The following is a 27839-nucleotide window of genomic DNA, read 5'->3' as shown; positions in this document are numbered from 1 at the left end:
TGCCATCCTGGAAGCATTCGTGTTTAATGTGGCAGATTTTAAATTACCCGCGTACCTCACCATACTTGGACGTGAAAAGAAGTTTGTGGCATACTTGGGGTATGGGGTTGAGAAAAGCAGCCAAGTATCGACACCGCCATTAAGAAACGTGGACGTGTGTAATCGCTCATCAAACGAAGTAAGGCTTAGCTGGACGTTTCTATGTGTAATAACTGTGCCAAATAACGGCGTACACACTCGCTTTGTCCTGGCTTTGGACGATAAACCTGGCTATTATCGGATGGCGTAGGCTTGTCTGAGCCTTCAATGCCTCCTAAGAAAGCGGCGAACGCAATCCCGACTTTTATTACGACCTTGTCGAACTTCTATAGCCACTCCTAGATGGCGGAGCGTCCTCTCAGCCCGTAGCGTTAAGTGTTTCCCTCGCTTTTTCTAACTGCAGCTGTTTAATACCGAATTCTCGGAACTAAAGCAGGCCATCTGACGACACGTCAATCGCTCACCACCATGCCCCAAGTCAGCTGGACGGCTTTGGAGTGTGGTTATGATCATGAAGACCACCAGAACGCCGTCAAACGGTACCGGAAAGACTTTCTTGCCTCCCCTATTAATCACACACCAATAGCCTCGTCCTTCTCTCGCTTCCAGGCCCGCCTATAAAACCAATGACACTTACGAACATTTTCCCTGCTAATTGACAAAATATTTTCGCTCTTCGCTGAAGAAGTGGTATGCATCACCTGTGAAATTCCGGACTCTGCTGAACCTATTCTTTGAACATCCCCTCGATTTCAGAACGAAAGACAGATTCCCCTTGACACCCTTTCCGCTAACTAAATGCCAATTTTCGTGTGTGGCTTTCTCCATCCCGGACACCCTCCCAAATTAGCAAAGGCAGTATCGGGCGCTTTTCTGCATTTCATATCACAAACCTCTCATTTTCCCCTGATTTTACCATCCAAACCCACCGTGCTAATATCCGATTGCACCATTCCGGGATAAGATATCAATTTATTACTCTTGGTAACTACTCTGCTCAAGATCCGTGTCCAAGCCATGATACGTGTAAACGTGAGATACAAACCATGTTTTCCGACGGCGTGCGACGATCGGTGGTGATCGCAGGCTAGTCGCACGCACACCGGGAAGGTCGCTTTCCAGCGGCGCGTCCTGCAGGAGGCCTCGCAGTTCAAAGGCACCGAGAGCTTCGGGAGTTTTCGTTCTTGCACGAAAAGTACATGGCACCCAAGCTGTATAAGCTTTCCTTGAAGTAACGTTATATTGCGATGATAAAGTAATTTTTTAACCTCTATTCACAGGGGAAATCTGGGGGTCTCAATGCAGTTGACACCTCTAGCGGTTGCAAAAAATCACGCATCTCTCTGTCTAACAACGGCGATGATGGAACTCGAAGCTTTTTCGCGAGGGTCTTGTTGGTTGTTGTCTCAGTTTGGACTTGGACGCGCGGACTATTTGGGCTTTGATTCGTTGAGCTTTGACTTTTACTCGCAGGCAGTTTGGACTTTTGATCGCAGCAGCTTTGACACTGACTTTTCGCCGTTTGATTACACTCGAAGAAAGCTTCGCGATCAACTATAGTCATCGTTAAAAGGAGGGGGGCATGACTTTTTTGTTTACTCTGCACGTCTTTGCACCCCTCTTTAAATCCAAACTGCTTCGACCATGCCGGAATGGCGCAATCTGATCCCGGAAGCGTATAGGCGTTTCCTAGTCAGCGCAGCCAGCCGTCACCTGGCCTTGCTTATGGGGGTTATATCACAGCTTAAACGTACCTAAAGCATACAAAACCACCCGAACTGAAATAAATAACAGCCAAAACGGACCTGCAAATGGTTGAAAACCACAGGTGTAGAAAAATATTCAACAGAAATAGCCGAAACCGATCGAAAAGGTCAAAACCCGCAAAAACGTACACGAAGCAGTACCTGAAAGTGACCAAAAGGCAACGAAAATACCCGAGTTCCCATTTATAACGCATAAAGATGTCATAAATAGATTATATGCGTGATAACAAATGTTGATATTCAAATATGACAAACCCTTGAAAATGAAAACAAAAAGCGGTAACGGGATTTGAACCCGCGCTAGATTTTTTGCTTCGCAGGAGCGGAACTACTACACTACCAGAGCAACTGGTTCTGAAGGATTAAATTGAGGGCCACAAGCACGTGGACATGTCTTCAAACATGCCCCTAGATGGCACCATGCTTCGCTTGGCTGTGCTGACTAGGAAACGCCTATACGCCGCTCGGAAGCGTATAGGCGTTTCCTAGTTTCTGGGATCAGATTGCGCCATTCCGGCATGGTCGAAGCAGTTTGGATTTAAAGAGGGGTGCAAAGACGTGCAGAGCAAACAAAAAAATCATGCCCCCCTCCTTTTAACGATGACTATAGTTGATCGCGAAGCTTTCTTCGAGTGTAATCAAACGGCGAAGGGTCAGTGTCAAAGCTGCTGCGATCAAAAGTCCCAACTGCCTGCGAGTCTATGTCAAAGCTCAACGAATCAAAGCCCAAATAGTCCGCGCGTTCAAGTCCAAACTCAGACAACAACCAACAAGACCCTGGCGAAAAACCTTCGAGTTCAATCATCGCCGTTGTTAGACAGAGAGATGCATGATTTTTTGCAACCGCTAGAGGTATCTACTGCATTGAGACCCCCAGATTTTCCCTGTCAATAGAGGTTAAAAAATTACTTTATCATCGCAATGTAACGTTACTTCAAGGAAAGCTTATACAGCTTGGGTGCCATGTACTCTTCGTGCAAGAACGAGAACTCCCGAAGCTCTCGGTGCCTTTGAACTGCGAGGCCTCCTGCAGGACGCGCCGCTGGAAAGCGACCTTCCCGGTGTGCGTGCGATTAGCCTGCGGTCACCACCGATCGTCGCACGCCGTCGGAAAACATGGTTTGGACCTCACGTTTACACGTCTCATGGCTTGGATATGGATCTTGAGCAGAGTAGTTACCAAAAGTAATGAATTCATATCTTATTAGTTATCAAGATCAGTAGAGCCAAAATAAAAGTGTATGCGTGTATGTGAATGTCTTTTTAATTACTGCTGCCAACGCCTAAGATAAATAAAATTTGCTCGTACGCCTAACCTACATTTTGTGCCACTTCTATGTCATGTGCTAGAACCTTAGCTTGCCACCTACCGTCAGGGGGAATGGGATTTTAGTTAAAATACTTTAGCTTCAAGTTGCACGAAAAGCTCAATTTGTGGTTGTTTCTGCCGGCACCAACCAGTAGCGCTACTTACTTCGCAGCCGTGGGTCTAGTGCCAAGAAGAAGGCGGTCAAACCCAGCCCGTTCCTCTGCTTTTCTCATAACGAAGTTTATTTGACTGAAGTTCGCGTTAAAATATGCGTGAGTTTTATTACATTACTTCTGATGAAGCGAGGCTGCATGTTCTTTGCATGGTCCGTTTAACGCTCGGGAGGTTCGTAGACAAACTCTTTTTAAATTAGTTTTCACTTCGTCAATGTTTCTGACTTCTGCGGCAGCATGACTGCAAGAACTGTCTGCTGTCATTTACCATGGACGGTGAAGAGGCAGGCATTGCAATGCCCGTTGCAGCCACGCCTGACACAGTCATCGTCAGCGCCTGCAAATCTGCTTTTTACAAGTTTTCCACGGGTGGTGCATCCGTAATCACTGCCCGCATTCTTCAGACCGCTCCTCCAGGCCACTACAGAAGCATCCGTCTAGTCAGGACAGCAGCGCATTCGTCCCTGCCTGGAAATGAGCTAGCGCACGCGGGCGACCGATGGATCAAACGCGACGCCGGTTTTTCATCTTTACCCAGAACGACAAGCGATGTCCTGCGCTCTAATCGAGACACCACGCATCTTTACCGCCTAAGTCGCCTACGCTTCGCGCCTTCTCATCCTATCCTGAATAAGCCCGAGTCTACCGCCTGCAGACAACCGCAGGCCGTACTTCTACGAATCGTACAGCCTGACGCCTATGGGGACATGTGGAAATGGTGTCAGAACCATGCATTCCTTCCATTATATGGAAATGTTCTTCTAAACCCTGATGTTTACATCACTTGTGAGGACCACCCCACTTGAGCAGTGGGAGATATGCTAGCTCAGTTCCGATGCTGACCAAAAACCTCTCGTCCAACCAGCCTTGAACGCCACCTGTGGTCAAGGGAGAAAGGGATCTCCCATTCCCTTCCCTCCCTTTCTTAGATTTGTACCAAATAAACTTGTTCATAATCATCATCATCGCAGCGAGGCTGTCTGTGGCTAAGATCTAGCAAATCGTCTCTGGCGACACATCGAGCGTAGGTCAAAGTTTTTGATCGCACGAAAACAAATTCACAAAATCAGAAATTTGCTATGACCTCAATTTTGGCATGACGGATTATGATGTCCCTGTAAAATGCTTTAACATCAATGCACGTGTGTTTAGAGGTGAACACGACTTTGAGGGGATTGGTGTATGCTTGTCCTTGGTACGCTGGGTTACGCACATTGCGCGTTGCGCAGTGTACCATGGCCATCTACGGATGGAGTATGGGAACAGCCCCTATTTATTCTCCTCTCCACCACCGCTGCCTCTTTCGCGAGTCGTGCATACTCCTCGCCACGCGCTGAGTCTCCCCCTTCTGACATTGCGCAATACGGCGCGCTCTTTGGCGCGCAGGGGCAATACCACGACAATGGAAGACAGCCAAAACAATCCCCATCCCTAAGCCCGGTAAACCGCCCAGCATCGAGAACCTGCGCCCGATATCCCTCACGTCGTGTGTAGGCAAAGTCCTCGAACACGTACTCAACAACAGATGGCAGCGTTACCTCGAAGGCGAAGGCCTCTACCCCGACACCATGTTGGGGTTCCGGGAACGGCTCAGCACCCAGGACGCCATGATCTTGTTACAACAAGCTATACTCGACACATCCATCCTCACCCACGACAACAAAGCGGTGCTGGGCCTTGACCTGCAGAGCGCCTTCGACAAGATGCGTCACTCCGCCATACTGGCGCAGGTCTCGCGACTGGGCATGGGGGAGAGAACGTACAACTATATACGAGACTTCCTGTCGCAGAGAACAGTGGAAATCCAAGCAGGGGATCAACAGCTGCCGGTGAAAGAACTGGGCAGCGTGGGAACCCCCCAAGGTTCGGTGATATCGCCGCTGCTTTTCAACCTTGTGATGATCGGTGTGGCCGAGCGGCTCTCGGAGATCCCGAAGGTCCGATACACCATCTACGCAGACGACATTACCCTGTGGGTTCCCGGGGGAAGCGATGGCCACATTGAAACACTACAGATTGCAGTATATGTCATCGAAAACCACCTGGCGAACACCGGCCTGAGATGCTCCCCGCAGAAATCTGAACTGCTCATCATCCCACCACCAGGCATGTACCGCAAGAAGGCGGAGGAAGAGTCTACGAAAATCACGATACGCACGAGAGACGGAACTGTCATCCCCAAAATGCAAACCCTTCGCGTCCTCGGCATGACCCTCGAAGCAAGCCGGAGCAACGGAACCACGGTCGACCGCATCACCACGAAATTGAGAATTGCCACCCGCCTTATCAAACGAATAACAACAAGGCATCACGCGGTGAAGGAGGCCAGCCTCTTGCGACTGATACAATCCTTCGCCATGAGTCACGTGGCCTACGTAGGGGCCTTCCACCAGTGGAAGAAGCACGAGAGCGACAGAATCAACGCAGCAATACGAAAGACATATAAGGCCGCTCTGGGACTACTGAACAGCACCAGCACCGACCGGCTACTGGAGCTGGTCTCCACAACACCCTGGAGGAGATTAGCGAGGCCCAAAGGATGGCCCAGCTTGAACGCCTTTCAACCACACGTACAGGCAGAAGAATCCTCGAGCGGCTGGGCCTCGCACCAAAGAAGACGGAAACACACAAGGCATGGGGTCTCCCTCTGGAAACGCTACAACGCCTCAAGATATTCCCATTGCCCCGCAACGTCCATCCCGACTACAACCCAGGACACCGAGCGGCCAGGGCCCGAGCCCTCACCGAGACGCACGCAAACGACACGGGCGCCATCTACGTGGATGCAGCCAAATACCCCGACAGGCCAGACACCTACGCAACAGTGGCGGTGAGAGCCACCACCGGAGAAGTGTACAGTGCGTGTAGTGTTCGCGTACCGTCTGCTCAGCAGGCGAAGGAAGTGGCGATCGCACTCGCGCTAACGAACCCGCAATGTACAACAATACTGAGCGACTCGCGCTCGGCCATCGCGAACTTCGCCAAGGACAAAGTGTGTACATGTGCAGTGCGCGTAGTGCAGTGTTGTGCAGTGAACAGTGAATCGGTGCCGGCTACCCATATCCGTTGGTTTCCGGCGCACATGAACGCTAGCACCGACGGCAGCGGCCACCCTAACCGCAACGAGACAGCGGACGCCGCCGCGACGGAGCGTTTCAGCGGAGAAATCCGAGGGAGGTCGTGACGTCACCGCAGGCGGAGTTCCGCTCGGCCAGCTCCTTCGCTCACACGGAGGATGCGACTTTCGGACGGACATCACTGTTTGCAGTCGCCTATCTCTAAAGCAGAGCTGCCGTAGCACCGCCGATTCTGCGACGGCGGCAATTTCTGTTAAGCTCATACGTACTGATCTTGTCAACCGACCAAAAATTGGTCGTCGACGCGATGCAGGTGCTGCCGCGCGCAGAGAACGGTGCGCGACGTGGTAGCAGCCGGCCGGCCCACCTACAGGCCCGCATACTGATGTTAGGCTTAACACTGCGGCGAATATTCGATCGCCGCTCTGGCAAGCGGCTCAGGTGACGATTTTTAAAGCAACTTTCCATCACATCATTACCCCATTTCTCGTATACGCAGCTTTGTTTGCGCCTTGGGGAGCAATAACAAGCTGTCGCTCGAGCTACCGGCGCCGGCCTGCGCCACTTCGCGGCCGCGGCCGCCGCTCCCTCAGTGCGCCTGTTATGTGCGCCACGCATTTTCGCGTCCGATGTATTAAGAAGCGATAAAAATAGAGTGCCTGCAACCGCGCTAGAACTTCAGCCGCGGCCAGCTGCCCGACGAGCAGACGAAATCCCGCCTCCTCCGCCGCCGAGCGTCGGAGGGTTTGTAGCTCGCGAGCAGAAGCTCCGATCTCCCATCGGAGGCGGTGCGCCGGAGAGAAACCGTGACGTAGGGGTCAAGTGGCGCGCACTCCTAGGAGCGAAACGGCGGATTTCTCTTACCAGCCGCGCGGCGCCTCCCCGCATCTCTCAGGCGGAAAGGCAGCAGGACGCAGACCAGGAACCCCTCGTGACTTACGCCGAAATACTACAGTGGTACCGCCTCGGCAAACAGCTTCGGCCGCCCCCACACCCCAAGCTCACCAGGGCTGAAGCAGTGCTGTATAGACAATTACAGACAAACCCTGTGATAACTCCGGTGCTGGCGCAATATGTGTGTCCAGAAGTGTACGAAAGTGTGCTGTGCAGTGTGTGCGCGAAAACGAACGCGACCTTGGCCTACCTACTGTGGGACTGTGAACGAAATCCAGTGGAAGCAACCGCCTCAACGCGTTTGCCGGACGATATCACAAGTGCTATGGCCTCGTCCGACCACTATGTTCAACTCCGGGCAGTCCAGCGGCTCGAGGCTGCTCTTGCAGGGCAGAAGCGTAGGGAGGCGCCGACGGGAGGTCTGAGGGATCACACCCGACGACCCTCAGCGCGTCGACCTCGTAGACGCCCGCAAGGCGTTGTCTCGGGGACAACTTAGGAAACGTCAAGGAGGGGGCAGGCCCTGAGTGGCTCCCGCCCACCTCCCCCCGCAGGACAATTCAATAAAGTCTTTCTCTCTCTCTCTCTCTCTCTCTCTCTCTCTCTCTTCGGCGGCCATCTCTGCGGCGCACTACAGTTTTCGCCGTGATCGGCGTAGCCAGCTATATTTAAACATGATTGTCTCTACCCACCAATGGTGTGTCCTTACTCCGTGATGTAGAGATTGCGCTACTGTTTTTATAAGTCAACATATAAAATCCCTAATAAAGCTAAACCAAACATAGCAAATTCTACTAGAGAGCCAGCTTTGCTGGACTTCCCCCTCTTCATAGGATGCAAGGGCTCTGTACACATATATTAAGGCTGTTCCTGGCAATCTTACGTATCAAATAATGATTCAAAGTTTCGTCTCACATTCTTTTCCAACGACGATTAATTCTTTTTTGAAGAGCCATGCACTGATCAATGTTTTCCGTGTGCACAGCGGACGCCGAGTGTTGCCTACACGGAAATATAAAAAAAATGTGGTTGATTCATCTGTCATAGGAATCGTCAAAACACGAAAGTGAAATTTGCAGCAAATTCTGCAGCTGACCATGATTTCGGGACGGCGGTGGTCTTGTGGGTGTGTTTGGCGGGCGACGTCCTGCTGGCGGGTCGCTTCGGCAAAGGTGTACTGGCGTCATTTCCGTGACGGATATCTTGGTGTATCCCGACATAAAACACTTCCGCGGTAAAATATAAAACCCGAAAATGAACAACCCTAAGTATAACGTACTCTTTTGCTCTAACGGTTGCTTCCCCGAAAGAAGACCCTGTGTGCAGGGGTGAACCCTTTTCAGGCCGCTTGCTTCGTTGTACTGGCGTCCCTTCCGTGACGGATATGACGTCCCTCAAATGTTTGTGTATTTCGCAGTAAAACACTTTCGTGTTAAAAATAAATTTATTTTGAAATCTTGAGACATACGGAGGATAATTTAAGTAAGCATTCGTGCTTTATGAGTTTCTGTAATTTGTAACACAAAGAACGCCACCGCCAACAGAATTTGGGTCCTCTTACTCCAGCAACTCATTGTAACTTCAAATGAACCTCAAATGAGGCAACTTATCAGCCAGGTCTTTCTTTCCTTCCGGGGTGATCTTGGGGCACTGCTTGACGTCAAGATGACTCAGGCTGGGAAGGTGACGAGCTATGGAGCGTAAGGTGTCATCGGTGATGTTGCCGCAGCGTCCTACACGCAATATGCGCAGCGACTTCGCGTAGCGCACCATCCGGGAAAGGCCCTCGTCCTTGACCTCGCATCCGCGCATGCTGAGGCGTCGTAGCTTCGGCATTCCCTGCAAGCGGGCAAAAAATGGGTCAGTTTTGACACTTCTAAACCAAGTCGTCACGAGAAAAAGCTCAAGCACAGACACAGATGGTCCAGCCAGCGCGCCGTTCATGGCAATATTGAGGGACAAATAGCCGACGAAGCAGTCGTGAAATCTTCGCCTAGTCCTCAGAGGCGAGGCTCCGAGTGAACGCAGCTGTGACGCCTCTCCGTGGAAAGTTACATGGCGTGACATCAAGCTAGCCCCGCTTGCCTTCCAGCTGCTCAAGGTCATTGCGACGCGATCAATGACCTTTCCAGACATGGCAAAGAAAAGCTCTCACTGTGGAAGACGCTGTTATCTTGAAATGACCAATTTTTAATCTTGACATAATGTTAAACACCGATACGGTCCAGGAGCTGAACGACTTCCTGATATAGAAATGCGTATGCAGTTCCTTGTTCAGTGCTCAAACAAGCGCGCCCGCCTCTTCAAAAGAAGCGTTCACACACACACACACACACACACACACACACACACACACACACACACACACACACACACACACACACACACACACACACACACACACACACACGCACACGCACACGCACACACACACACACACACACACACACACACACACACACACACACACACACGTGCAAGCAAGCACGCACGCACACCAACGACAGTCGGAGTTCATCCATGCTAACTTTACCGACTGCGAAGGTTTGCTGATTATAAATACATGTTGCGTTCATTTTGCTTTGAGAGCCCAGCTCTAAAGCGCCCGCTCCTATCAATCGTTGCTGCGTCAATTGCCGTCGTCCCTCGTTTAACAAAGAGAAGGATGAGGACACCTAAGATAGAGCCAGGAGGAAAGCGGAGCTGTCCGAGCAACTCTGAGCACACGCATAGAGCCCCTGACGCCGAACTACAGAGGTGCGCGCAGCTGATGCTGCAGCTATGCGCCGTCGCACCATGCAGTGTGTTCCGCTGACGCAGAAGCTTACCGTCGCCGCCCACACATAAGTGTCTGCCTGAAATTCTTTGCTTAACATATTATGCAAGCCGATACAGCCAAGCAGCAGAGGTCCAATTGTGCATTAGGGGGCATCGTGATGGTCATCTATTTTCCTTCTGTCTAAACTAACGAAACCGCCGCCTCTCTGGACGAATTTTTCACAAACGAAGCGTCGGAAGCAAGGCACCGAGTGCTGTTAGGAAAAACGAAAGTTGGAGACAATTGCCTTCTTAAAAATATAGCTGCAATCGACAGAGAACTTGCAGCTATATGAATAGCAATGCTGCGTATTGCTGAGAAAGACAGTCGCAAGTTTAGTTGTACTGCAACTATACTAAAGAGTACTGCCTCACGCCTTGCTGCCATGAATATTCCGCGAGTTTGCAAAATGTCGCTCAGCTTAACAAGTTACATATTCCTTCTTTTGTAAAATCGAGCGAATTTTTTAAATACCCTTCCTATTCACGCCGACGCAGCTGTTCCCCGGGAACATACACACAACTGGGGCTGGGGCTCAGCAAAGCATTTTAGTCGTGTCATACATGTTGTTCACTTTGTTTTGGACACGAAAAATCAACTAGTTCACGCGACGGGTGCCACTTACGCAATTTAGTATGCATATATGCTTCCCAAATATCGCGAAGCATACCATTATATTAGCCACCGACACCTTGTCACTGATTAATTTCCCTGTTATGAGTTATGTTACGCTCTCGGTTCACGCTCTCCTAAGCGTGAACCGGGGTCTAGGGCTCCTAGATTCGAGAACGCTCAAAATTCCTGCCTGTCCTAAAGCTGACATATTCCTCAGTTTGGCGTTAGCTAAGGAAGAACGAGTGCTTTCACTTAATACGACAGTTTCCATTGCTCTCAGACGCGTTGTTTTGTAATGATGACTGCCTCTACAGTGGCTACTGCGTACTTTCCTTCGATACCAGTTATCTGGAAATTTCCCGCTCATGCCTCAACATGGGCCATCGTTTGGGGACTTCGAAATAAAGTCCATTCACGCGAGCTTTAATCCACCAAGTGTCAAATTTTAGGCTTTTGTCGCTCTACAAGGGGCCAGGAATCTACGACACAGTGAGCCTCCTGCAGTTCATCCCGATCGGCATACTCTCCAAAGAAACTTATATAAACATTTCGGCAACCAATATTCAGGCCATTGATGACCTTTTCACCCACACGGGCACTAAGCCAGTAATTTAACCACGAAGACTAACCAAAAGTGTCGCTGTTTACTAAAACCCACACATTTAACTGCCACAATATAATGGTACCGAGAGCAAGACAAGGTTGTTCTCGCGAACAGTTGATAAGAGCAGTTCCACTAATCAACAGTGCTAACTGCTGAAGGAACAGATCCGCACTTCACCGAAGAATTTATGATTTTAAGGAAAAGCTACCGCTCCCTCCATCACCACGGCATCGGCAGAGCCACCTGCAGCGCCTACCAACGCACATGTTTCCGTGAACGCTCAATCGAACTAGCGCTTTGATACCAACGCCAAAATATTCTTCAAGCTATAACTCTCATGCGTGTACGTTAGCAAGCGCTATGCCTTTGTCAGCGCATCCTACTTCCGCCAATGATTGTTCCCCTGCACCTGCATTTAAAATTGGGTAAGCCAACGGGAAGCGTCAGAAGGCACAGAGCTACACGTCCATGAAGTAGTCACAACCACATTGTCAATAGGCATTTTTACAAGCAAAAAGCAAGCGCAAGAGAGACGGTTCCAAGAAAAAGTCGAAGGCAAGATGTGCCATAAGCTCAAGTCGCTAGATCCAAACAAGCTCGGTAAGTGTATCGTAGCCAACCATTTAGAGGTATGCTTACGGCTAACACCCTGTTCATAATTCAAAGGTTAGTTAAACTTCTCTTATTTTTTTTTTCTTTTCTTGACTTTTCATCCCCTAACCTAAAGGCTACGATAAAAGACCTTCTACAGAATACTTAGAGGTGCTGCGAAACAGCGCTTATAAGGTCAGCATGGCCTGAGAAACCAGAGCCAGTGTGCGCATGTATAGTAAAGAAGCCTACCGGAGATATGTAGCGCAGTCCAGTGTTTCCTATACGGGTCCCACTTATGTCCAGGTCAACAAAGCTGGTCTTGTTGTCTCCACGAGCCATGAACGCAGCGCCCTTCCCCGTGATCTTCGAGCACCCTTCTATGTTCACAACTTCCAGGCCTGGAATTTTCACCAGGTACTTGAGAGTGGCACTCGACAGCTTCTTGCAGAATCTCATGGTAAGACTCTTAAGCCGCGGCATGAAAGCCGACACCACTGCTATCCCATCCACCGTTATCCGCTTGCATTGTGACACATCGAGCTCAGAGACATTCTTGAGGGTCATCGCGATTGCGGAGAGGGCTTTGTCAGTTACTGGGCAGGCGGTCATTTTGAGGGTTTTCAAATCCAGGAGCCCTGGACCCCGGTCCACGCTTAGGAAGGCGTTGTCGTCAATCCCTGAGCAGTAGCTGATATCGAGGTAGGTCAAGGAAGCTTGTCCAGAGGCCAGGTGCTCAAAGCAGCTGCTGGTCAGGCCTTTGCAACCATGGAGAATTAAACACTCTAAGGACCGTAATTGCGCGACGTGCTTCACACCCACGTCGTCCACTTTATGGCACTTCCTGAGGTCCAGACTGACCAATTGCAATGCTCCATTCTTTAGATGTTGCAACCCGACGCTGGTTAAACGACCACTGCACTGCAACGCTAAGGACTTGAGTGTCTCCAAGGGCTTATGTTGGCCCAGCCCTGCCAGCGTCTTGAGGCCGTCGTCAGATATCTGGCTCTTCTTCGTCTCCAGCAACTGCAACCTCGGCAGCCTCTCCACGATGTCGTCGATCCCCTGGTCACCAACATACTGGCAACCGCGGAGGTGCAGGCGCTCCAGATTGCGGGCAGCCATGGTGAACCTTTTCACAGACTCGTCGGACACCATGAAGCACAAGTTGAAGTTGAGGGTCGTAAGGGAGACGAGCTGAAGGCCGTAAAATGCCCTAGCGACATCACTGTCCAGGAGATTCCTGCAGCCGGACAGGTCTAATGACGTCATCCAAGGAAACGCCCTAACTAGCTGTGGCAGTTCGGTGACATAGTACTTCGTGGCGCGCAATTTGACCTTGCGAATCTGGCGCCGATGGATGCAGTCCATCACAGGACCGCGAATGTCGGAGAAGCGCAGCCGAGCTTCTTCCCCGGCCCATTGCCACGGTTCGTCGACGACGGAACTCCAGGCGTGGCACACTAGGGCCAAGCGGGCTCGATCGGACTGCGGGAGGTAATCGATGATAGCCCGGAGTACTTCCCGATTGGGGCCATCCAAGGCTACAGGCTGCTCGCTGGCGTTCCGAAATCCGGTTAGCGCCATGCCTATTCCGGATGGGACTGTTCGGCAGCTCTATGTCGGCGCTTTAGGAAGGAACTTACTGTCGCCCTTCCAGCGTGGATGCCCTTAGCTGAGATGGAAAATTTTTCAAATCAATTCTGAACGGCATTCGGAGCATGTTCCCGCCGACCAGAACTACTTCTTCTTCTTCCCCGCAAAAACCTAGTGATGCCCGCGAGGGGCACTGAATGAGCCAGGCAACGAAGAAAAGGGCCGGGAAAGAGTGTCGAGTAATAAAACATGCCCGGAGAAACGTGCCGAGGAGAATACACGAGAACGCCGTGTAAACTACTACTCGTCTTATTTTCAGTGCAGTTGCTGGACCCCCATAGCGTAAAGTAGCATTAATAAAAACATTACGTCAGCTTGGCCACGCCAGCAAAGACCGAGACGCACAAAACCTGTTTTCCAATGCTAACCAGTGCGTTGAGTGTGGCGTATGCTTGGTGCAGGGGTGAAACCGCTGAATCAGATTTGGGAGCAGATTTTGGAGCAGCGAAATCTCGATTTTGGAGCAGAAGAACCTTGATTTGGAGCAGAATAACGACATTTATTATGTCACCCTAGGAGCCTAACAAATCAAATTTTTGCCAACTCGCGGGGGAAAAGTGCGCTTTTAATCAGTTTTGAACGTACATAGCACTGAAGCAGCCTTTCAATAAAGTTTTTTCTACCAGAGTATCTCAAGGTACGAACGGCACTACCTTTTTACAGATCGTTTTTAAATTCTTAGGTTCTATGCATAGCTAGCGCGGAGATCCGCTGAAAATATTGAATTGAAAAACTGATTGATTGATTGATTGATTGATTGATTGATTGATTGATTGATTGATTGATTGATTGATTGATTGATTGATTGATTGATTCTAGGGTTTAACGCGCCGACGCAACGCTGGCGATGAGGCGCGCGGCGTAGTGGAGGTCTCCAGATTAACACTTGGAGATCTTTAAGGTGCGCTGAAATTTCGTACACACGGGCGTTTTTGCTTTTCGCCTCCACCAGCATTGAAAACTAAGCAATTGTAAGGCATTTTTATTATCATGTGAATGCCGAAATAGTTATTTTTGTAATCCCAGACTCGGCTTTATACGCACAAGTGTAGAGCCACGGCAAAAGTTGCGCAAAGCGAGGTGACAGTCGTTGTACCCCACCGGCCCTCCCACTTCAATCCCCAAGGTGCACGTTCCTACGATGGTAATTTGAGTAACGTTGGTATGTTTAGCCACCTCCCTCTTGGCATTAAAGTTCACTTCAGATTAATGAACCATTATTACTAGCGTGAAATAATAGCCCGTCCCGCTATCGGACACTTCTTGAACATCTTGCGGCGATGTAGCCTGTGCCGCTACTTCTGCAGCGCCGATCGTCCCATTCCCGCCGCTCGCAAGCTCACTGTGAAAGGTAGCAATAACTCAGCGTTTTATAACACCGCAATGAGTCCGAAATTTCACTTCAAGCACGCACCGGCCTCACACTCAAGGTCGAAACACGGAGAATTCGCGGGCGCCATGTTGTTTTTGATAAACTCCCATCTTTCGAGTCCCGCAACTTCCCGCTACAGATCAAACGACTAAATGTAAACCCAGCCACCACCATAACTAAAACCAAGGTAGAAATCGTCGATGAGCACTCTGCCTGAACCACAAGCAACTTCTTCGCTCGGCGGCCACGTTTTCACATCACCACACCAAGATGGCAACGCCCAGTAATGTCGTTCCGGTTTACGGCGCTCCAAAAGTTGCCATTTTTTCATCAACTTGCACAAGTATTTTGACGCCTCAGTACACAAAGGTATTTTTTTCTACAGGAGTTTGCAATGGTTCTCGATGGGAAAAATTCAAAAACGCACAGAATAAAACACGTGCAACCCGACATTGTGTCTTTGGAAAAAAAAAACTATCCCGGGGACAATTTTATGCAGGTTTTTTATTGATTGATCAATCAATTGAACCTTTACAAACACCATCACCTTGGGGGTGCTGGAAAATTATGCCGTCACTAAGCATTTTTCCTCACTGAAACTGACGGGAGCGTTAAAATCCTTGGCTCTCAGACTGTTTTGGAGCAGTTTGGCGCAATTTTTGCAATTTCCAAGCTTTTGGAGCTGCCTGGCGCAAGAAAACAAATTGTCATCGAAACTGTCTCACCCCTGCTGGTGCCGTGGTTACGACACCGGGACGCTAGCTGCGCGGTTCCTATTGGCGGCGCGAGGCAGCCTCCTTTTGAAGAGGTACGTTAGTCCTAATTTCTTGAGCCACGGGCCATGCACAAAGAATACAAATTTGTTTTATTGAAAAACAGGTTTTATATTGCCCCGGCGCTTTTACAGCAGCAAACCATGCTTTATTCACCAAAAAAGTAATCAATTTGTTAAAATTTTGATTGTCCCGCCAAATCGTGTTTTGTGACGTCTGCGATGACGTAACAAGGACAGGTAATCAAGCAAACATAAGCACGCCGTTTAGTCTGCAGACGACTGCGGAATGACTTGTTTACCATCAGTCCTCCTAGATGGCGCCACCATACTGCGCACGATCGCAGTCAGCCCTCGCTTTGTTTCTGACCTTATTTGCGCCTGGCTTGTTTTTGTTACGGCTGGAAGTAATTGTTTTGTGAAACATTGGCTATGCTCAGAGTTGCGTAAGAAATTTCCATGAGTGAAACTTAAGCGCAAAAATTTTTTTTACAGGGACGAGAAAGGGAACGGCACAGGCGCCTGTGCCGTTCCCTTTCTCGTCCCTGTAAAAAAAAATTTTTTTCGCTTAAGTTTCACTCACGGAAATTGTTCACCAACTAGCTCGTCTCTCCATTTTGCGTAAGAAATGCCGCTCACGCCAATAGGCCAGTGTCATGTGAGACAACCCCAAAGCACCGGACTGCCGTGCAGCTATAACAAGCATAGTGCACGTAGTACCAACAGCAGTATGCACTGGTGCTTCTATGTTTAAATGTACTTCGTAACTGTCATTGTTTACCCCACCATTCTTACCGCTATAAAATGAACATGCATCCGCATGGTTTCCACAGGTGATAAGTAGGTCATTAGCTACTTATCGCAGATGCAAAATTTTTGTGTCAGTGCCCCTGTAAGTACAACACACAGCTGTTGTGTAAAAATCATGAAAGTAAACAGCTCGTTACTTTGTCCAAATGCGGTTCAATAATGAATAAAATCTTTTTATTTATTAGAAATGACGTACAGCGAAGCAGTGTACACGAACTTGAGATTGCCTGGTGACATGAATCACTCGACGACATCACATGACGATTATGCAAGACAATGCATTGCCACCGGTAGCAGTGTAGATGACAAAAAATTCAATGTCCACATACAAAGTAAAAACATGACAATGTCTACTACACAAACACCTTAGAGATTTCGCAGATGCCCTCAGCAGTAACAATTGAGAGCTCCTAAAGGAAGTAGAAAAGATAGAGCGGAATACGATACCACGCAAAGGCACTTCAAAGCCACAATGACTGTTATCGTAGCATATATCACACAGCAGCTCAGTGTAGTCATATCAACAACCTACCTTATAGTAAATGCAGCAAGCCTTGGCAAGTCTTCACTGTTTTTTTTTGTTTTGTTTTGCACAGGGCATTTTCTTTATTTCCACAAAAATTGAACTATAGTAAACCCTGCTAACAAGTAGTTTGGCCACAGACCAGGTTGACCCCCAAGATGAGTTATAGCTTACAGTTTCAAGCTGCTTTCCTTTACAATGTTCACAATAATTCCTGTGTTTACATGGTAGTTTGTTGTATACACCGGTGGAGCAGATTGTCTGTATGACTGAGCAGAGTCAACCTTAAAGGCGTGCAGATGCTCAACGGTACCATTACCACACTCATGCATACGGTATAACCGTGAAGGTATATGGAGTATCTACACAATTCAGCTTGCGTGTACAGATATGGTTCATCCCGCTCAACAGTACCACATATGTGTACAGTTGAGGACTCCATGTATCTGCAAGGTTGACAAACTGTATAGAGATGGGCGTACTGTATTTTCGCATATATAACCCGCCCCAAAAATAAGAAAATTTTAGTGGCAAAGTAGGGGTGCAGATAATACACAGGGTTTTCCTTTAGTGCAGCTTCACTGCAATGCACGTTATGCCATGAAGCTCCTATGCCGTAACGCTGGATAAGCCTTCCATGGCAGCAACTGTGCAAAACCTACAAGGACAAGGAAGAAAAAACAAGGAAGAGCGCACTCTAACAACTGAATTTTATTAGTGAATAGTGACTTTCACCTTGCAGTCAGTGTATTCTATTTGCTAAATATACGCTTTTTTCTGTCTACATAGTATGTGATGCGTTGCTTGAGCAGTAGCTTTGGTGCAGCCTTTCCTGTATCAAATGTGCGGGCAATACACGAGGATTTTTTTTTCTTTTCCGGCAGGGCTCAAAGTGGGGGTGCGGATTCAGTGCACGGGCGGGTTATATCCTCAAAAATACGGTATGTTTATATGCATGAGCATACGTCAACATGCATGTATGCATGTGTGCATGTTTGTACATTTGGTGACCAGCTACATCGTGTTTGGCAATGTTTTACAAATGTGTTTGTGCAAAGGCAGCATGCTACAATAAGTATTATGCAAAAAAATGGCATCACGACATCAGCCACACATACACTTAAGTATGCTCCGGGCTGCAGAAAGTCACAGCTAGCACGCAGCTACTGATGCGCCCAAACCTTTCTGTGAAAAGCTGCCAATATGAGGGCATTACAACAACAAAAAAATGCACAACATTTCACCAAAAAGCAGACCAAGACACATAGCCATAAAACTTCTAGTTTTGTTGCCAACAGTTTTTGAAAGTTGCAGGAACTGAAAAAGGAAAGCTTGAATGTGCTTTCTTGAAGACGAACCTAACGACAAATCATGTACCATGAATGGTAGCCAGCATTTATTGCTTTCACGAACAGCGAACACTTCAAACATTTTCTGCCCCTCACAGATAGTCCTGAGATGCTTCTAATCTAGCAATCTAACTGACTACCTAAGCCCATATGACCTATTCACAAAGACTTGGGTGGCATAGTGGGTGACATAGTGGACAACATAGTGGCAACATAGCGACATAGTGGGTGACATGATGTGACCCTAACTGAACTCGGGGAATCACAACAACCTTTAAAGACAAGGTAAAACGTGCATACAAAGCAAAGCCCAAGAATCTGCTCCTCATCAGAAATGAATCCCAACATTCCCGCAAAGTATTAACCACTGGAGAACATAGTGGCACAATTATCAAACCCTTGATTTGGCTATACAAGTTTCTTTTAAACACAAGCAATGCGGATGAAATGCACATTTCCCCTACAGACTGGCAGAACAGTTCCACACGGTGCGATTGTCAAACAACTTAGTTTCTAAATTATGTTCTTCAGCCTTCAACTGGGCATATGTAATGCTACAACCAAAACACCAACAAGCTCATTATAAATGCTCTTTTCATCACTCACATAGGAAACATGCTGCAAAAAAATATTTCACAGGTGTTCAAAGATCCTGCCGCAACTTGCGGGTGATAAAAAAATTGCACAACACTGGAACATTCCACACAAATCAACACAAATGTGTGAATAAAAGCAATGACTAGAAATTCATCGGGAGAGAAATGCACGCATTCTTGAATAAACCTTTAACTTGTAACAGTGGTCTACACAAAAGCGGCACAATCCAACAGTGCTTTTTAAATGCATAGCATCGGAAAACAGGTCATGATTACTCACTGCACAATGTCAAATAGCTAAGCAAAAAAAAAAAAAAAATATAGCAGTGGCTTAGCTCGGCTATGCAAGGATATACGTAGCGTGAGCTAAGGTTCAGCACCAATACTTTAATTGGATTGGATTTCAATCCAACACAATCCAATTTAATCTAATCCAACCCAAATGCAATCCAAGCCAATCTAATCCAAGCCGATCCAATCCAAACCAATGCAATGCTTCTCTCGCTTGCGCAGAATGGCCTTTCACGGCACACGCGAAACCGCTCAACCTCGGCCAGTGTAGCTTACGCTACAAAAAGTTCAAACATTGAAAAATAGGAGTTATCAACAGCTCTTAATTGCAACCTTTCAAGCAGACAATGAAAACGATTGCCATCTGCACAAATTGCTACAAGCATGACAGCACTCCGTACATAACTTTGGGCTACACTGATGGTTAAAATTATGCAGCGACTTCAATTCACCCATACGTTTTTCATGCATTAAATAGCATTGTTTCTACAAAATTACAGGGCATGTCTATGAGAGGCAATAAAAACATAAGCTAGGCATAGCTGAACACTATGGTACAAATAGGACACTAACTTCATAGCTGCCTTGGAGGCATGATGCAGTTGTAAAATTGGAATAGGCAACCCACAACCCTTAAAACTTTAAACTAACCTAATGCTAGTACCTTGCTGTGATCTGAACACACTATGCCCTTTTGCTTGCACAAATAAGGAAACATACCACAGTACGGAAGGCTCAGATCACAGAATTGTTATGACAGGTAGTTTAATGAAGTGCCTGATACAGTCGAACACAAATATATCGAACTCCAAGTGAATTGCAGATTAGTTCCATATATTAATAATTCAAAATATAAAATACGCCTCTCTGAAGATTATCTGATAACTCCACATTTCACTTGGCGCTTTCCGAGATCGTGATAAGCAGTCGCTTACCGATTTGTTCCTCAATGCACGGAAAGTTCGAACCACAGCGCAACGGCCACCGCACTTTATTTAGCATGAAAACGGTCTGCGAGTTTCGCTTGCTTATTCTTCTGCGTCACAAGGTTCACCAAATTGTCTTCAAGAATACGAACGCGGTACAATTAAGGAAACCCGGCGCTGTGAACTGTGTCACAACTGCGGTGAAAAACACTGACGCAAGCTCAGCTGCAGTAAGCGGTTGGGAACGCCGTCACAGCACTAGTAGAATCCTCTTCTTCAGCATCGGTGATGTCTGCCAAAGCCTGCACATCACTGCTAGCACTCACGAATTCGTGTGCCATCGTGTCATTCGGAATGGTGCATGGGAATGCCGACAGCTCTCTAAATTCACTTTCGAGGCACTCACTGCCGTCGTCTTCAGTGGGACCCTTCTATTAGGGGAGTCTGCTGTGGGTCCCAGACTAAATCGAAGTCCGGCATTAGACTTTCCCATGCATCCCTATGGCTTCGGGGAATCCTCGGACTACCTGCGGACTATCCATGGCAAGTCCGAGACTGTAAATCGGAAATCCCCAGTATCTGAACACCTCCCGTCTGGACCCGCACAGCGAAGCCACTTTTCACACGACACGCTCCGAATCGCCCGGGATGGGCCGTGCTGCCTTCGCCTCTACGTCAGGTTCGATGCGCAGTATCCCGCTCAAAAATACTGCGAGGAATTTCGAATATTTTTGCAACTTATCTTTTCACCTGCATGTACCCGACGGATGTCCGCCTTCGTTGTCCTAAAACGCGTGTTGCAAATAAAACAACCATGCCCCACATTGCATCGATCCCTCTGCGGAAGCCACCAAACAGCTCAAGCACAGAAACTGAGCGACTTTGGTCGATTTCCCTTCCTCCTTTATTGCCTTTCACAGACATTCACTCCCCGCGTTCTCGCTACCATCAGGCTGCCTTCCCATGCTAGCCTGCGAGTGCAGTTTTGAGGGCCATCAAAGCGACGTTGGTGACGCAATGCCGCCGATGTTGCCTCCTTCACACCAAGCGCGGCAGTGTCCGTGAGAAGTCATCATCATCATCATAACCTCCATCCCATCAGAAAAAAACACACTTGCAGGGCCACTTGCGGCGCGGCGCTCAATACCTCGAATGTGCCCATGATCGGGAGTTCAATACACGCATACAACAGCGATATACTTTTGCATGGGATTTCCAGGGGTATCTTTGCATTCTTTGATATAGGAACAGAACATTGGCGTCAGGCACAACAGAATATTTCCAGCAAAATCAGACATATTTTCACCAAACTTTGCAAAGTACTTCTCTGATGCTTTAGTTCCATAACTACTCAATAGACCCGCCATCGGCAGCAATAAGCGATTCGATTCGGCTTCGCAAATGGCTTAATTCACGGATAAGGCGCTCCTTAGAGATGTTGGCCACTGAGTGAAAAATAGCAGCCTTCAGCGAGTCTTTTGTGTTACGCGGCCCTTTGTTGGCTTCTATCTCAATGACACCCAGACGTAGTAGTCGAGCGCATTTAAATATGGAGAACTAGGAGGCCACAACTTGGGAGTGACAGGGTCGCAGAAGTTGTCAGCCAGCCACAATTGGGTGACGCAGGCGGTGTGGGCAGGAGCTAACTCTTGCTGACAGACATATGGTCTTCCTTTTGAAATACTCTCTATCCATGGCTTCACAATGATGGCAAGCACATTCACGTAACCGGCAGCACTAACGTGGAGTCCTGAAAAAAAGTGTGGCAGCACGACGTCACCCTGATTGCAAACAACAGATAACACCACCGCCGGAGAAATTAAAGAGTTCTGACGATGTCTGTCCGCTGACTGTGCTTTTTTCCTTTTCGCCACACATGCCACGTCACCGCCACAACACATCAGCTCTGTCCGCACCTTGTAAACAAAACTTTGCTACTTTCAGAAAGGCGGCCATTTCCAAATCGCTCTGGTGCACAACCAGGGTGGCGAGGACTGCATGGCGCTTCACTTCCTGCTTCAACTTGCGCACTTCCATCTTTGAACAAAGTGCTCAGTATGAATGATAAGGGTCGACGAACAAGAAGCCGTACACCTAGATATGTATAATGAGGCTGCTGGTGTCTATGACGATAAGGAATAGCGTTCTCAAATACCTCGCGCACCCGGTATGTATTCGTGTTCGACTGTAATGTTATCCCTCACCGGAGAAATTAACTCAAAATACTTCCAATACACACTAATAAAACGGCTAGGGTACGTTATATGATTGCCTACTGCAATCGGGTCCTGTTAAAGTCATATAACAATAACAATTAGAGCTACCATTTTATGTAAATGCAAGGAACTATTAATGAAATGGTGTATTAATTGTAATTTCTTAGCATTGGTCACTGGGCACTTGGCAATGAACGCACAAGCACAAGATCAACATTTTGACTCGCCACGATTGTGCTATGGCGCTTGGAAACTGGGGCTTTATACCTCAATGCTGCATTTGGGCTCTGAGGTGCACCATAGTAGGGAGCTATGCAGACCACTTTAGAGTAGCTATTTAGACCACTAGGAGCGGTTCTTTTAATGTGCACCCATAAATGTACACACATTTTTTTGTAATTCACTGATGTGCTTACCACCCATCAATGCAGAAATGCTGCCACTAGAATAGCAAACACCTATAGACGGACATCACGAGTAAACATGGAACATGAAATTTCAAACACAACATGTCAAAGCAACAAACAAATTTGTTAGAGGTCCACGAGACGGTGCACGAAGACAATGAAACAGTTTGGCACTGACTGACCATACCGAAAACCCCGCAACAAAAAACAGTTGTTCTTCAAAGCTGCCCTTTGAACCATGTTCTTGATCAGCAAAAAAACAAACAAAAAAAAACACAGCTGCAAACAGGAGATCTCCGTAGCCTCCTCAAGTTTGGAACATACCTTCTGAGGAAGTACTAAGAAGCAAGCTCGAAAGCATGTTGCAAAAATGAAGCATGTGAAAAAATTCAGCTGCCACTTTTTGCACATGACTGCGATGATGCATCATATCTGCACTTGTGTTGATCTAGTATTTGCGTTGACAAAATCCTCCCTTGTGATGAAATTCATCCATGCTAAGCATGGATTTGCGAAAAAAATCGACCACAACCTAAACGCAGCACATACGACAAACAGCAAAGAGCACCTCTTTTTCTTTTCTCCCACACAGCTACCAAAGATTGAGAAAAGACTGCCTGGCATTGTGGCGCTTTGTACCAAAAACACAGCCAAATGTTTAAAATTAATTAAACCAATGTGCTCCCAAATTTCTCAGGAAAGCCTCCTCTTTTTGACCATCAGCGCAATACTAGTAGCAATGCCAAGACCAGTTAATGACAGGCGGATAACACCTCCCCCAGCCTATAAACCCGTCCCCTCAAACTGCACGCATGTGGCTCCATCACCACAAAATGCTTTAGCGAAGCTTAAACGGCCGCACCAATTTTCAACAGCAGCCAATTTAAACCGCAGCAGCCAACAGTACTCCGGAAGGCATCACAAACACCAGAGATTGTTCTAAAGCCGCAAACAGCAACAAACGTGGATGCAAGACAGTCTAGTGTTGCCACCTTTGCAACACAGTTGCATAGCCGTTTTAAGTTGGATGCCACAGCAGGTCTAACCAACGTTTGTAGGGCAGAGTCCCAGTTCAAATGCAAACCCAGGAAGGACATGGGCCACATGCAATGGACAACCATACATAGATTGAACGCGTTGTTCGGATGGAAAATGCATGAATGGCCTCCAGGCCAGCCGTGACCTCCCTCCCCCCCTTTCCGGGTGGCTTTGTAACAATGTCTGTCGGAAAGGAGTCTCGGCTTAAGCTCGCATTTCCACAGGGTTGGCTTTCTCGTGCCTCTAGCACCCAATTTGGCACATCTGACATCGCACAAAGGGACGAGCAGTGACTTGCGACCGGTGTCATGACTTGTCGCCTGCCGGTGCCTGCTCCGAATCTGGTGACGCTGTTGTTGCAAGCAGAGCAGTGCTGGACATGACTGTGCCTTCCTCTACAGAAGGAACGCCGGCACTCTTTTGGTCCAGGGAAGGCTGCTTGCCGAAACAACTGGGATCCGCCCAAGGCTGCCGTTCGGCAGAGCCGAATGTGGCAAACACAAGGCCACCGAGAAAGCTGATCGCCGCCGACAGGTAGAAGATGCGATTCCACTGTAGTACTAAGTCACCTTCCTGAAAGAGAGAGAACAACCCTTTTTTTTATCGCTGCAACCTTTTGAAGCTAATCTCATCGTTTGAGCCACTTATGCTAATAAACACCACTAATAAATTTTCATGTTAATTTATATGTCGTAATTGACTTGATCTCCCCGAGTCGAACAGCTGTGTAGTTTGGCAGGTTCGCGTTCCAGAATAATTTATGGAGTACTTAATTTCGTGCTGGAGGAAAATTAATGGTGCTTAACTCTTTCGCTACCGCAGAAAATTGACCAATTTTTAGGGGTCCAAGAAAACATTTTTTTTTCCTGCTAAAAAATTATTTAGGCACTAATTGCAGGAGCACAACATGCAGATTATTTAACGGCCTTTCCAATAACACCAGTTTTTTAAAGGTTTTCAAATATCATAGTTGTGAAAAAAAATATCAAAATCAAAATTTTTGTCAAGTTGTCGAACAAAATGATAATAAAGGAGTTGTGTATATCAAACCACCGGTAGTAGAAAAAAATTAGAATATACATTTTGTAGGGAAACATTTCAAAAACACACCTTAAAAAATTGTCGACTTGCGCGGAACAGTTTTTCAGATATAAAAAAAAAATGTTAGCATGCATGGTGCTCGTGTCATGCGGTGAAGCCCAACCTCTAATTCAAAATGTGCAATTTCGGGTGGTTCCCTGGAATAAATCTGGCGGTTTGACGTTATCGGAGGCACCAATTTGCCCCCACATAACGTAAAAACACCTTGTCAATGGCTGAATTTGCATTTACAGCGAGCACAATATTTGGGACTAGCACGCGATGCGGAAAAAAACATGCATGAAGTTGACAACGGAAAGCCGTGGCTGATGCTTGTTGTCATTCACGGTCAGTTATCTCTCAAAACATAAAGCTGAGCTTTATTATCATCTTCTTACTCGCAGTTGTAGCCTTGCTCGCAAAAATGAGGTACGATGAGCTAGAATCGTGCCCTGCGATCTTTGGCCGAGTAGCAGTTGCGCGATGAAAAAAAGATCAGCACAACGAGCCTCCTCTATTGCAGCGCCACCTAACATTTTTCAAATGAAACAGTACAAAAACTTATCAGAGACTCCGTCCGAATAGACAATTCAACTAAGCAGCAACATTAAACACCCGGATATACCCTCGCATGGAAACGAAACTAAAAGGCGAACAGCTGGCAGTGTAGGGCCGGTTTGAAGCGCTGTCCTCGGCGGAACAGATATCTGGTGACTAGGAGTGACCTTTTGACTTGCATCTGAAGTTCTTATCGCAGAAATCGGGTTAGGGTGGGGGGAAATCAGGAGCGCCGTGCTTTGTTCGAGGATCAGTCGCGGACGCTTCAGGCGCCATGGCAGGTAGCCTTGAAGTTGGGTAACTGCGTAGTAGCGCTAAATATGAATTTCGCGATGTAGAAACGAAACCGAAACTGTTGTAAACTGTTTGCGAATGGTCCTGGAGTAAGTGGAACTACCACAGTACTTGGAACAACTTGCGCGAAGGCAATAAAACTGCCTAAAATCATAAAGTAGCTTTGCAACCAGGCACTGCTTGACATTTTCAGCCGATTTCTGCGATTATTACTGTCAGAGCGCGAACCTGACGATTAAAAATCGTTTGCTAGTTCCCCATGCACGCCCTGATAGCAAAAAACAAGCGCTGGTGCAGAGTAATTACGAGTTGCACGCATTCTTTGTTGGTAGCCGTGACGCGCGATGACCACGTCCCTTTTCCACACCCAGGTGATTCAAAAGCATGTCAAAAATCACGCTTCCGTTGCAAAAATGAAAACAAAACTGATTTTGAAAGGCCATTTTCTGATCTAACTCCGAACAGCTTTACTTGTTCGAGAAACGCCTGGAACGCTATGAAAAGGCGCTCCCAAAAGTATCGATCAAATTGATCGATTTTGATAGGCGCGGTAGTGAAAGAGTTAATTAAACGACACTGGCAAGTCAAACATCAGTTAGAACTTTACAGGTTTAACAAAAAGGCTTAAAACAAATCTAATAGACTGCCAAAAGCTGTTACCAGTTGGGATGCGGAGACATCTAAATTTTGAATTCAAATCAAACAATGACTGTGCAATGTGGGGTTCAAATTTTTAAAATTTGAATTTACAGGTAGTTGTAAACTCTAAATATTCACAGGTTTTCGAAAAATTTGAGAAGTGTGGTACTTCCCCCAACCCTCATCATACCCCATCCATTAAATTTGTGACACTAACCGCCTTTGCAAGAACTGCCACGTCCAGGGCATTCATGTTTTTAACTTGGCAGGTGCACTTGAAGCTTGGACAACTTTCTGTAATACCATCCAACACAACCTCGTGCAGGGTATTCAGGGGGGGAAACTACCCTTAAACTCGAATTATTCCGTTTCATGAAATATCTCAGGAAAATTTTGAGGGTAGTGTCACATCTCCAACACCAGAAAAATGCGAAGTTTCATTCAGCTGTGCGTATGTTAGTCTTCAAAGTAGTTGTCAAGTGGGTTATATTGGTCTTTCATTTCAGACACGAGGAATTTGCAAAATGTGCTCGAACTATAAAATTCATTACCATGATTCCTTAATAGGCACTCCAGAGCAACACAGAGTTTTTTTTTCCTAATTTTTTAGCATAAAATTTGTGGCAGAGAACTGAATTTATTAAGCGTGTGCAAATACTCAAAACTTTCAAACAGTGAAGCAAACAACCTGATGTTCAACTCAGCTTCAAATCAAATAGCGCTATTCATAAATTTGAAGTATATTTTCGAAGTATTAACGCAAATGGGGCAGTTGTTGCAACGAACTCGGATACTTAAAATTATGCCTCGTTGAAAACAAGAAACGCCCCACTAGAAACCCATACAAAAATATACCCTTGACAATGGGTATGAACTCGTTGGACATTGGGTATATCGCACTTTGAACGCCCTCAATTGACTGCCACAAACATTCACCACTTCCTCCACAACCGTTGACAGACTTTTCTGCATTGCGCCGATGGTGTGCAGCTAAAGCCCATTTTCTTCCCTCTCCACAAGAACGGACCCCAATTTAAGGCGACTCCAAAAAGTTGGATACATGAAAGAAAAGGCTCAAATTGAATCGAGGAGCGACTTTTCATGAAACCCAGTATGTCGGGCCTCTTTTTTTCCAGCTTGGAGCGAGAAGGAAACAGGAATAAAGGGCAAAAGGAAGAATTGACTTGAAGTATTTCCGGAAGAATTTGCATGAAAAAAAAACAAAAAAAACCTTCAGTTCATTTCAGCGGGCGTTTGGGCTAGTTGCTGATATAATTGACGAGGCAAAAATTGCTAGAGAAAGGGAATGCAAGGAAATATACCTTGGACTAGCACCCATCCTGTCCAACTGTTCTTCCTCGCACCCCCTCTCTTCAGCGCTTTTCATTACATCAAAGTTCAGTTTTATACAGTCAGGTAAAAGGAG

General features: G+C 47.2%; 1 protein-coding gene across 2 annotated transcripts in view; it reads right to left on the bottom strand.

Moving 5' to 3' along the window:
* Positions 1 to 8775: 8775 nt before the first annotated feature.
* Positions 8776 to 27839, bottom strand: part of LOC144174982 (sialin-like) — a 52189-nt gene continuing 33125 nt past the window's right edge. The window contains exon 9 of one of the 2 annotated variants that reach the window (XM_077703988.1): positions 8776 to 9097. In XM_077703988.1, the coding sequence (XP_077560114.1) occupies positions 8840 to 9097 (258 nt within the window). In that variant the 3' untranslated portion in view covers positions 8776 to 8839. Of the gene's footprint in view, positions 9098 to 17188; positions 24416 to 27839 lie in introns of those variants that run through there. The other variant, XM_077703987.1, reaches the window with a different exon arrangement.

Source organism: Haemaphysalis longicornis, unplaced genomic scaffold, assembly GCF_048455015.1.
Source record: "Haemaphysalis longicornis isolate Haplotype H1 unplaced genomic scaffold, Haemaphysalis longicornis Haplotype H1 scaffold_3, whole genome shotgun sequence".
In the NCBI taxonomy this organism is placed as follows: Eukaryota; Metazoa; Arthropoda; class Arachnida; order Ixodida; family Ixodidae; genus Haemaphysalis; species Haemaphysalis longicornis.
Note: the sequence above shows the minus strand (reverse complement) of the source record. Positions and strands in the feature narration are given on the sequence as shown.